The sequence below is a fragment of the Pseudochaenichthys georgianus genome, chromosome 7 (genome assembly GCF_902827115.2).
Source record: "Pseudochaenichthys georgianus chromosome 7, fPseGeo1.2, whole genome shotgun sequence".
Lineage (NCBI taxonomy): Eukaryota > Metazoa > Chordata > Actinopteri > Perciformes > Channichthyidae > Pseudochaenichthys > Pseudochaenichthys georgianus.
In genome coordinates this window covers 713,713-726,375 of record NC_047509.1, presented here as the reverse complement: position 1 = coordinate 726,375, position 12,663 = coordinate 713,713, and the positions used below count along the sequence as shown (strand labels likewise).

General features: G+C 40.4%; 1 protein-coding gene across 1 annotated transcript in view; it reads left to right on the top strand.

The window, feature by feature from the left end:
• The window catches only part of itga5 (integrin, alpha 5 (fibronectin receptor, alpha polypeptide)), an 82,670-nt gene extending 70,700 nt beyond the window's left edge, over window positions 1–11,970 (top strand). The window contains 4 exon segments of the mRNA XM_034086392.2: window positions 2,436–2,549; window positions 6,465–6,566; window positions 7,159–7,281; window positions 8,713–11,970. Coding sequence (XP_033942283.1) covers window positions 2,436–2,549; window positions 6,465–6,566; window positions 7,159–7,281; window positions 8,713–8,796 — 423 coding nt within the window. The 3' untranslated portion in view covers window positions 8,797–11,970.
• Window positions 11,971–12,663: the final 693 nt, after the last annotated feature.

Genomic DNA, 12,663 nt, shown 5'->3' with positions numbered 1-12,663 from the left:
AGAGGAAACGTGGCCCCGGGGTCTGAAATATCTTTGGCTCCTCTCCATGCTCATGTCATTTCCACCGAGCGGGGCCACGGAGGTCCTTTAGGAGGGAGGAAGTGGACGGATACGCTCCTGTCTGTCTCAATCCCCTCATTAAGTCTGTGGGACGGAGCCTAAGGAAACCCTCTTCTCCATGTCTCTTCTACATCAACATGTGTCCCCTCTTCTTCATGTCTCTTCTACATCAACACGTGTCCCCTCTTCTTCATGTCTCTTCTACATCAACATGTGTCCCCTCTTCTTCATCAACATGTGTCCCCTCTTCTCCATGTCTCTTCTTCATCAACATGTGTCCCCTCTTCTTCACGTCTCTACATCAACATGTGTCCCCTCTTCTTCATGTCTCTTCTACATCAACATGTGTCCCCTCTTCTCCATGTCTCTTCTTCATCAACATGTGTCCCCTCTTCTTCATGTCTCTTCTACATCAACATGTGTCCCCTCTTCTTCACGTCTCCTCTACATCAACATGTGTCCCCTCTTCTTCATGTCTCTTCTACATCAACATGTGTCCCCTCTTCTTCATCAACATGTGTCCCCTCTTCTTCATGTCTCTTCTACATCAACATGTGTCCCCTCTTCTTCATGTCTCTTCTTCATCAACATGTGTCCCCTCTTCTTCATGTCTCTTCTACATCAACATGTGTCCCCTCTTCCTCATGTCTCTTCTACATCAACATGTGTCCCCTCTTCTTCATGTCTCTTCTACATCAACATGTGTCCCCTCTTCTTCATGTCTCTTCTACATCAACATGTGTCCCCTCTTCCTCATGTCTCTTCTACATCAACATGTGTCCCCTCTTCCTCATGTCTCTTCTACATCAACATGTGTCCCCTCTTCTTCACGTCTCTTCTACATCAACATGCGTCCCCCGTCAGACAGCGAATCAGCACTTAGGAAACAGGGCTGAAACAGAGGGGATTATGGGTAATGCTGCGGTGTTTCAGCCAATCAGAGACCGGCTCTGTATATATCTGAGACCTGGGATATATTGATGATGATAGGGGAACTTTAAAGTAGATTTGGACAAGGGATCCATTCTTCTGACACACACTCCAAAACAACAAAGACCACAGACACATCTCTTAGCATTCCCTAAGTTTGATCACATCTAAAAATATTTTTTTTTTAAAACACCAATACAATTCAGAAAGTTAGTCAATAAATAGGCACTGATTCCAGAGCCTCTGTGTGACGCTGCTACAACAAAGCTGTTTTTAAAGCGCTTCGTCCTTCCCTCCTCTCAAGCCCGCGCTGCGGAATGTGCCGGGCTGCATTATGAGGAGCTAATTGAAAGTGTGTATGAGGAGAAAGGGAGGCGGGCGGTAATGTGCGCGCTGCACTTCCACAGTCTCATGACATTCCTCCGCTCTAATCCAAAGCAGGCGTGGAGTAGTGTCATAACATTGGGCTCTTTGTTTTTTCTTTATTGGACAGGCAGCTTTAACATGGCTCTGATTCCTCCTCTCCGTATCGGCCCTGCCAGATTTCACTTCTCTCTGTTCGGCTTTTGGGGCAATAAAACCCTTTAGAGATTCTGTGTACGCACAAAGAAAGATCTAAACAGAACTACCGTACTTTTCGGACTATAAGCCGCGACTTTTTTCCCCATTTTTTTTTTTGTACAGCTAACGGCCACTAGGGAACCTCCTAAATCTATGGATTTTACAGGTAAAATTAACCACCTTTAACACTATGGGCTCTAGGACCGGTCCGCGCCCGCCACCTTTAAGGGCGGGCTCCAGCAGGAAAAGCTGGAGGCCGGAAAAGAGTGAGACAGGTAGCGCGCCAAAGTAAAAGTGGAACCGAGAGACAGAACGAGAGCAAGACAGACGGACAATTTAGCTGCTGTGGCTTTTATGCAGGTGCGCTTTATAGTCCGAAAAGTACGGTAATTGGGCTTTTAATTAACCCATTGCTGCCCAGAGACTCTATGTCTTATCATTTAAGTAAGCCAATGTTTAGAGTGGTTAATAGATGTGTTGGGACCATTCGCTCTACGATATTTGGTTGGTGTTTTTAAGCTTGCAGATGTTTCTCTCTCCGATTCTAGACGTGTTTGTAAAATGTATTTTCAGTTTAGGGTCTCTATTCTCAACCTCAGGGTGTCCATTTTCACATATCTGCATTCTGTGTTATGAGAGCGTTCATACTGTTAAGAAACAAGACCCACCTTTTTAATTCCTTATTTTCTTCTTAGTTAATATTTCTTCCTTCTCTTTTTCTTCTTATTTAATTCTTAATTGTGTTTTTATTTGTACTCTTATTTAATCATCTTAAGTTTTAGGGTTGTGAATCACTGTTCCAAAAGTACTGAAGTTTGTTTTCTAAACTCATGATATGATAAATATTAAAAATGCCCCCCCCCCCCTCCTCTGTGTTTCTGTAGTCCTGCTCGAACACCGAGTGCTGGGCGCTGCAATGCACTGTGGGTATTCTGGAGAAGGGAACCACCGCCATCCTCAAAGTGCGATCCAGAGTCTGGGCCGAGACGTTCACTGAGGTCGGTAACGCACACACGCACACACACACACACACACACACACACACACACACACACACACACACACACACACACACACACACACACACACACACACACACACACACACACACACACACACACACACACACACACACACACACACACACACACACACACACACACACACACACACACACACTTCAGGGGACATTGACTTGCATGCATTTCCTGGAGACTTATCCTAACCTTAACCTTAATCAAGTCTTCACCCTAAAATGTAGGTCCCCACAAGGATAGTAATGCTAGGACACACACTCTCTAACACACACACACACACACACACACACACACACACACACACACACACACACACCTGCAGAGGAAGACGCAATTTTTCACGAAAGCATCAAAAAGTATGGAAGCCCTGAAAGACAAACGAGAGAGAAACAAGTCTCCTGTGTTTATGACTTTGAAACGTCTCACAGTCGCTTTTCCCTTTATGTATAATTTAAAATGTTGATATATGATTATAATGAAAAGGATAGTACTATAAGACCTGAGGGATCTAAAGGGTTAATACGTTAAAAGCAAATCTGATTAAATAGCTATGCCCAAGACCATCAAGAGCTTTAAAAACCAATAAAAGTAATTTAAAATCTGATTTCATTCATATGTTTTACACCTGAAATATGTCAAGATGAAGGATTTTTATAAAGATTTAGTTTGTTCTTAAGTCATAAAAACAGGACCGTTTAATCAGATTTAGAAAATAGATCAGCAAGATGTTATTCTTTTCTAAAACTAACCCATAATAATGAAGCATGGAGAGTAGCTGCAGGACTCAGCGCTGTCAGTCTGCACAGTCTCACATAGTTTCTCCTGACGAATGGGAACAGTTGCTATCTAAGAATCTGCGGACTGCACTTTCTAAGTGTTTACATTTCTCCTCTGTCTGCCGTGCTTTAAACAAACTCCTGACCTCTGCGTGCTGAGGAGCACGGAGCGTAGAATCAATGGTCTGCAGAGGTGGGAGTAGTGGGTTCAAATACTTCGTTACTCTGGTATCAGTACTTTACTCCACTACTTATTTTTCTGAGGACTTTTTACTTTTACTTCTTACATGTTGAACACAAATACCTGAACTTTCTACTTCTTACATGTTTAACACAAATACCTGAACTTTCTACTTCTTACATGTTGAACACAAATACCTGTACTTTCTACTTCTCTCATGTTGAACACAAATACCTGTACTTTCTACTTCTTACATGTTGAACACAAATACCTGTACTTTCTACTTCTTACATTTTGAACCCAAATACCTGTACTTTCTACTTCTTACACGTTGAACTCAAATACCTGTACTTTCTACTTCTTACATGTTGAACTCAAATACCTGTACTTTCTACTTCTCTCATGTTGAATTCAAATACCTGTACTTTCTACTTCTCTCATGTTGAACTCAAATACCTGTACTTTCTACTTCTTACATGTTGAACTCAAATACCTGTACTTTCTACTTCTTACATGTTGAACTCAAATACCTGTACTTTCTACTTCTTACATGTTGAACCCAAATACCTGTACTTTCTACTTCTTACATGTTGAATTCAAATACCTGTACTTTCTACTTCTTACATGTTGAACTCAAATACCTGTACTTTCTACTTCTTACATGTTGAACTCAAATACCTGTACTTTCTACTTCTTACATGTTGAACTCAAATACCTGTACTTTCTACTTCTCTCATGTTGAACACAAATACCTGTACTTTCTACTTCTTACATGTTGAACTCAAATACCTGTACTTTCTACTTCTCTCATGTTGAACACAAATACGTGTACTTTCTACTTCTCTCATGTTGAACACAAATACGTGTACTTTCTACTTCTTACATGTTGAACACAAATACCTGTACTTTCTACTTCTTACATGTTGAACTCAAATACCTGTACTTTCTACTTCTTACATGTTGAACACAAATACCTGTACTTTCTACTTCTTACATGTTGAACCCAAATACCTGTACTTTCTACTTCTTACATGTTGAACTCAAATACCTGTACTTTCTACTTCTTACATGTTGAACACAAATACCTGAACTTTCTACTTCTTACATGTTTAACCCAAATACCTGTACTTTCTACTTCTCTCATGTTGAATTCAAATACCTGTACTTTCTACTTCTTACATGTTGAACTCAAATACCTGTACTTTCTACTTCTTACATGTTGAACACAAATACCTGTACTTTCTACTTCTTACATGTTGAACTCAAATACCTGTACTTTCTACTTCTTACATGTTGAACTCAAATACCTGTACTTTCTACTTCTCTCATGTTGAACACAAATACCTGTACTTTCTACTTCTTACATTTTGAACCCAAATACCTGTACTTTCTACTTCTTACATTTTGAACCCAAATACCTGTACTTTCTACTTCTTACATGTTGGACTCAAATACCTGTACTTTCTACTTCTCACATGTTGAACACAAATATCTGTACTTTCTACTTCTTACATGTTGAACTCAAATACCTGTACTTTCTACTTCTCACATGTTGAACACAAATACCTGTACTTTCTACTTCTCTCATGTTGAACACAAATACCTGTACTTTCTACTTCTTACATGTTGAACACAAATACCTGTACTTTCTACTTCTTACATTTTGAACCTAAATACCTGTACTTTCTACTTCTTACATGTTGAACTCAAATACCTGTACTTTCTACTTCTTACATGTTGAACTCAAATACCTGTACTTTCTACTTCTTACATGTTGAACACAAATACCTGTACTTTCTACTTCTTACATGTTGAACACAAATACCTGAACTTTCTACTTCTTACATGTTGAACACAAATACCTGTACTTTCTACTTCTTACATGTTGAACCCAAATACCTGTACTTTCTACTTCTTACATGTTGAACTCAAATACCTGTACTTTCTACTTCTTACATGTTGAACACAAATACCTGAACTTTCTACTTCTTACATGTTGAACTCAAATACCTATACTTTCTACTTCTCACATGTTGAACACAAATACCTGTACTTTCTACTTCTCTCATGTTGAACACAAATACCTGTACTTTCTACTTCTCACATGTTGAACACAAATACCTGTACTTTCTACTTCTCACATGTTGAACACAAATACCTGTACTTTCTACTTCTTACATGTTGAACACAAATACCTGTACTTTCTACTTCTTACATGTTGAACTCAAATACCTGTACTTTCTACTTCTTACATGTTGAACTCAAATACCTGTACTTTCTACTTCTCTCATGTTGAACACAAATACCTGTACTTTCTACTTCTTACATGCTGAACTCAAATACCTGTACTTTCTACTTCTCACATGTTGAACACAAATACCTGTACTTTCTACTTCTCTCATTTTCCAAACAGCTGGTTCCTTTAGTCTGAATGTGTGTTGGTGCGTGGTCATTATTCTTTAGAGTCACTGCGTGCCTATTGGTTGGAACACGATCCGTGTATCCATCACTTCCTGGTCTTCTCTAAAGAAGAGGGACCAATGGAAACGTTGTCATGTTGCCGTTGTTCAGCATGAAAACATTCATTAGCTAACAATGACATTATTGTTCTATTAATATAAAGGGAGGTCAGGTACTCTTTAAAACAGCTGGTAGTTATGGGTAATTTTTACTGAAGTACACTTCAAAGCCTCTTTACTTTGACTTGAGTAAAGAAGTTTAGTCAGTACTTCTACTTTCACCAGAGTATTTTTAAACACGAGTATCTGTACTTCTACTTGAGTAAAGGAAGTGTGTACTTTGGCCCTCTCTGATTGTGATGATGGAGATGTATCTAAAGAAGCCTCTGTCGCCTCCCAGTGTCTGACGGCTGCATTGCATTCATTGTTTTAACCCTTTCTCCACGATCTGCCCGTGTAGAGAGCGTACAAACACTACGTGCTGGAGTGTCTCGCCAAATACAGCGTGGAGAAGATGCCGTACGCCATCGCCCCGAAACACGTGCCCAGCGGACACAAAAAGGTATTTTACATGTCATTTTCCAGTCGGATCATAATCAGATATATTTCATTTTTTTTATTTAAGGCTACAGTCATTAGTTGACTCATTATTTTGTCCATTTGGAGGAAAATAAAGCACATTTTGATGATAATTGATTGTTTTTCATGCAAGAAAATGCAGTTTTTAGCCTCTCAAACCTGCCTTTTATGCCGTTTTAATTATCTTTTTATTTTATTTTGCGCACTTATTGTAAATAGTATCTTTCACTGTCGACATGCAAACCTTTTAATGTTTTTTTCTATTGTTAATATTTATATTTTTACTGTTTATTTTCCATTTTATTTCATTTTTAATTCATGTGCAAAGCCTTGTTTACAAGCTGCTGTGACAAAATCATAATAAAGTTTGTTTAATCTTAATGTATATCATTTAAAAGTGAATATATGTGAGTTTTGGACTGACATCAGACATTTAGAGACATCCCATCGGACTTTGAGAAACTAGGATGGACGTGTTTCACTCTTTTCTCCCAGGTTGTCGAATGAATGAATGAATCTAGGAAACAATCATTAGTGTATACGAGTTAAACTGATACACTGTGATGTTTCCTCAGGTGGTGACTCCGCTGGTGTGGAATAAGCCGGACATAGAGAACTCGGTGCCTCTGTGGATCATCATCCTGGCCATTTTAGCAGGTTTACTGCTGCTGGCTCTGCTCATCTACGTCCTGTACAAGGTCAGTGCCAATATAGGCGACGCAAAGCAAGCAGACACTATATTGTTCATTCTTCAGGGGGTCCGCGGGGTCTGAAAAAGCATTACAAGTTGATCAATCAATTTAGCAAAAATGAAGGCTATTAAAAAGCATTTTTCAAGGTGTTACATTTTGTAGCTTGTTTCCAATAAGTATATAAATGGTCCAGAGAGGTTGTGTTCTACAGTCTGCCTGAATGTAATCATGGAGTAGGTGTGTAGTGTGATTCTGTGTAGTTTATTGATGGCATCCCGTTGGGTTTGACGTCATCTGAACAGGACTTCTCACGCTCACTGCTTGATAGCGCGCGGAGGCCCGTTTACGCCGGTTGCTAAGCAACATCGTTATGGGGAAATGCAAGTCTGCGTCCAAATGGTTGGAAGATAAGGAGGAAGGACAATCAATACTGTATATAGTCAATGTGAGGTGAAGTGTGTCGCCAAGGTAACCGGTTAGAACTCCAAGTGGCGATGAGGTCTTAAAATGTATGGAAAGGGTCTTTAAATAGCTCTTAAAAGGACTTACCTGTTCTTTAGATTCTTAAGCTTTTCACACACTCATTTATACACACCTAAAAACAGTATTTCATTCACTTTTTAGCTTCCATAACATGTCTTCTTTCAGACTAGTGGAATCAAAACATCCACAAGTAGGAGTTTATTTTACTAACGTCTGTTTGTGTACATTTCTCCTAAATTCACCAAAAGTTAGCGCGACATGATGCCTCATTTGCAGATTTTAACAAAAAATGTCAACAAAAATATCCCTGAGATTCGGACTGTGGGTGTGACAGAAAACACATTTAAAGATGTCAGGATTTGCAATTATTTTACTTTTTCTGACATGTTATGGACCAATCATGTCTCAGGTTACCAAACTACAACAATATTCATTTTTAATATTTTGTAATGCTTCTTGGGTAACATTAAGCTGTCTTTGGGCGCGTTCACACCGCAGTACTTTTCCCACTTTAGTTCCAATATAGTTCCGAAATGTTGCGTTCACACCAAAAAGAGCCGGAACTAAAATTAGTTAATCAGAACCTTTTCACCCCCTTTTCCGTCCCCGCTAGAGAGCAGCGACTTTCGTGGGAGAAAAAGGTTCCTGTGTCTGATTGGCTGGGCGGATTGCAAACCACGCCCCGTAAAACTCCCAAAAAGTTTTGTGAAGCCGCCATTTTATTATCCTCGCATTAGCATTATTAGCATTAGCATTATTAGCATTAGCCCAGCGCAGAAACGCAGAAAGACTAACTTATGGCAACACAAAAGAAAACATGGGAGCGGTGGAGATGAGGAGGTGTCGGCGTTCTGGCGATTTACTCGGAAGGCTTCAGTAGAAGCTGCTGGGAGTCCCAGCAGCTTCTACTTTTAACTTTCTAATCCCTGCTTTCTTTCACTCGTTTCCTTGCAGTTCGGCTTCTTCAAGCGCTCTCTCCCGTACGGCACGGCGATGGAGAAGGCTCAGCTGAAGCCTCAGGCTGCGTCCGAGGCGTAACGCAGAACCACAGGAACCACAGGAACCGGCCGTATGATTGCAAGGAGAAACACGATGAAGAGTGGATCAGAAAGAGATGTAAGAGACAAAGAGACACCACTGGAAACTCCACTGTGCTGCACTACAGGAACAACCCAAAGATCTCCAAAGCCAAATGAATGTTTTTATTTCTTTTTTAACTTATGTCGGCAGAACTGTTTCTCACTGAGACTGAACGGCAGCAAGGGGACTGCCGAGAGATGCTTTTACTCTGGTGCTAATGGTCTCACAGGTTGCATGCAGCAGGAGCTGTGAATTACGCCGCGTGCAGAGACCCTGAAGTATCCTTCTGGTATCTCCCGAACACGTGGTTTTTACAGACGGATGATCGGATTGTTTTCAGGTGAAAAAGTCGACATTACTGGCCTACACGTCGGACCTGAATCTGTTCAATTGCTCGGCTTTTATCACACATTCCCCAAGAAGCATCGGTTCTTTAACGACCGATGCAAACGGCTGGAGGACGGCGCTGCGTCGAGATGTGTTCGCACTCGAAGGAAATCTACTGATTCGTTCCAGAGAAACTTAAGATTTGACTGGCTGACCTTCCTTTGAGAGTTTAGCTCACAGCAGGAAGAAGAGAGGATATGTGCAGGAAGTGACGCTGAGGTGCGGGGGGGGGGGATGTCTCCACCCGAAGACAGTCAGCAATGTTGTAGCTCGTTGCAGACAGATTTAGTTTTAGGGTCTGTGTTCACATAACGCCTTTTTCTGCGCCCAGCGTCTCATCCACAGTTCAAATCAAGTTTTATTTATAAAGCACATTTATAAACAAGTATTGTTGGAGCCAGAGTGCTGTACATATAATAAAAATAGCCTCCAGTAGAGACACTTTACAGCAAATACAACAGCACAGATTGTTCAGAATATCAGTTGTTTGTAGCCCTTTTTTTATTGCTTCTACGACACTGACATCTTGAAGTATCACAGCAGTATCACAGCAGTCGGACTAGCTTCTCCCACTTGGATGTAATCATCTGTTTCTACTATATATTAGTTTGACAGCGTGTTCTCACCTGAAGCAGCATCCAAAACATGCTTGCTTTTACACTTTGTCTGAATGTGTTCAGTCTGACAGCTGTAGCGCGAGGAGGCTGATTTCCATACAGATGTAACCTTCAGCGACATCTAGTGTCCAGGATGAAGAACTTGTTGGTCTTTGTTATGATAATTCCCGTCTGAAGACACGGTTAAAAACAAGCTTTTTACCCAATTTCTGCTGCGACACCGTCTGCATGTATCTCAGAATATGAAATAACTCGGAGAAGCTGCAAAAAAAAATGGCGGTGCGCTAAGGTAAAAGTCGCTATGCGCAGCGGCCGTATTTGATGGCATGTTCTCATTGAAGTCAGTGAACAAAGACGCTCAGAAAAAGGCGCCATGTGGACTAGAGAGGAGGCGGGATCTCCAGGGTTGCGCGATAACACGTCTCCACTTTGCGATAACTCCCAGAAAAAGACATCGTGCAGCAGACCCTCCCTCAGTTTGCAGTGTGTTGCTGTGAGAAACTGTAATCCTGCCCACCCTCAGAAAGAGAAGAGAGAGAGAGAGAAGACTTCCTCCCAGACGCTGCAGGGACTGAACGGAAAAAAATGCATCTTTGATTTGTTGTCGTGTACATAGATGTTATGTGCCTTACATGTAAATACCGAGGGTTACGTGTGTGTGTGTGTGTGTGTGTGTGTGTGTGTGTGTGTGTGTGTGTGTGTGTGTGTGTGTGTGTGTGTGTGTGTGTGTGTGTGTGTGTGTGTGTGTGTGTGTGTGTGTGTGTGTGTGTGTGTGTGTGTGTGTGTGTGTGTGTGTCCATGCATTTGTGTGAATGGGATATTTATGAATGTGTGTTCTGTGTATGCATTGGTGTGTGCCCTTGTAACAACATATTCAGTAACAGTTACACACAATGCAATACAGTTTTACTTCATCATGTATTAATCTGCTGCATTTTTAAATAGATTGCTCTGCATTGCAGGAGCGATTACACCTTTTATTGTTTTAATTCAATTGGAATAATACATGCAACCAAAATCGATTTTTAGGAAGGAAAAATCTAAGAAATAATCTATTAAATTCACGGTTGGTTATTACATAATGCATTAATGTATCATTACATTTATGTAAAAAAATTAATTGCAACTCTAAAATGTTGTAACAACGCTGCAGATATTATTTGTTACTGTACATTTACTCAAGTACTGTACTTAAGTACCACTTTGACATACTTGTACTTAGTATTTCCATTTCATGCTAGTACAGTGCAGTACAAACATACATGTAGTGTCTCTACTTTAAAGAGTCCTCTCCTGCTGATGTTCAGGTGTATATCAGCATGTGGTGTCTCTACTTTAAAGAGTCCTCTCCTGCTGATGTTCAGGTGTATATCAGCATGTGGTGTCTCTACTTTAAAGAGTCCTCTCCTGCTGATGTTCAGGTGTATATCAGTGTGTAGTGTCTCTACTTTAAAGAGTCCTCTCCTGCTGATGTTCAGGTGTATATCAGTATGTAGTGTCTCTACTTTAAAAAGTCCTCTCCTGCTGATGTTCAGGTGTATATCAGTGTGTAGTGTCTCTACTTTAAAGAGTCCTCTCCTGCTGATGTTCAGGTGTATATCAGTATGTAGTGTCTCTACTTTAAAAAGTCCTCTCCTGCTGATGTTCAGGTGTATATCAGTATGTAGTGTCTCTACTTTAAAGAGTCCTCTCCTGCTGATGTTCAGGTGTATATCAGTGTGTAGTGTCTCTACTTTAAAGAGTCCTCTCCTGCTGATGTTCAGGTGTATATCAGTGTGTAGTGTCTCTACTTTAAAGAGTCCTCTCCTGATGATGTTCAGGTGTATGTCAGTATGTAGTGTCTCTACTTTAAAAAGTCCTCTCCTGCTGATGTTCAGGTGTATATCAGTATGTAGTGTCTCTACTTTAAAGAGTCCTTTCCTGCTGATGTGCAGGTGTATATCAGTGTGTAGTGTCTCTACTTTAAAGAGTCCTCTCCTGCTGATGTTCAGGTGTATATCAGTATGTAGTGTCTCTACTTTAAAGAGTCCTCTCCTGCTGATGTTCAGGTGTATATCAGTACGTAGTGTCTCTACTTTAAAGAGTCCTCTCCTGCTGATGTTCAGGTGTATATCAGTATGTAGTGTCTCTACTTTAAAGAGTCCTCTCCTGCTGATGTTCAGGTGTATATCAGTATGTAGTGTCTCTACTTTAAAGAGTCCTCTCCTGCTGATGTTCAGGTGTATATCAGTATGTAGTGTCTCTACTTTAAAGAGTCCTCTCCTGCTGATGTTCAGGTGTATATCAGTATGTAGTGTCTCTACTTTAAAGAGTCCTCTCCTGCTGATGTTCAGGTGTATATCAGTATGTAGTGTCTCTACTTTAAAGAGTCCTCTCCTGCTGATGTTCAGGTGTATATCAGTATGTAGTGTCTCTACTTTAAAGAGTCCTCTCCTGCTGATGTTCAGGTGTATATCAGTATGTAGTGTCTCTACTTTAAAGAGTCCTCTCCTCCTGATGTTCAGGTGTATATCAGTATGTAGTGTCTCTACTTTAAAGAGTCCTCTCCTGCTGATGTTCAGGTGTATATCAGTATGTAGTGTCTCTACTTTAAAGAGTCCTCTCCTGCTGATGTTCAGGTGTATATCAGTATGTAGTGTCTCTAATTGAAACAGTATTTTAAAACCATAGTATGTCTACTTTTACTTAAGTAAAGGATCTGAGTACTTCCTCCACCACAGTCCTTTTTAAAGTGCAGTAGATTATAACAAAATGAAGTAAATGTATTGAACTTCGTGCTGTTGTTCTTACACAATGTGTTGTTAAAACTCTTCCCACTGCT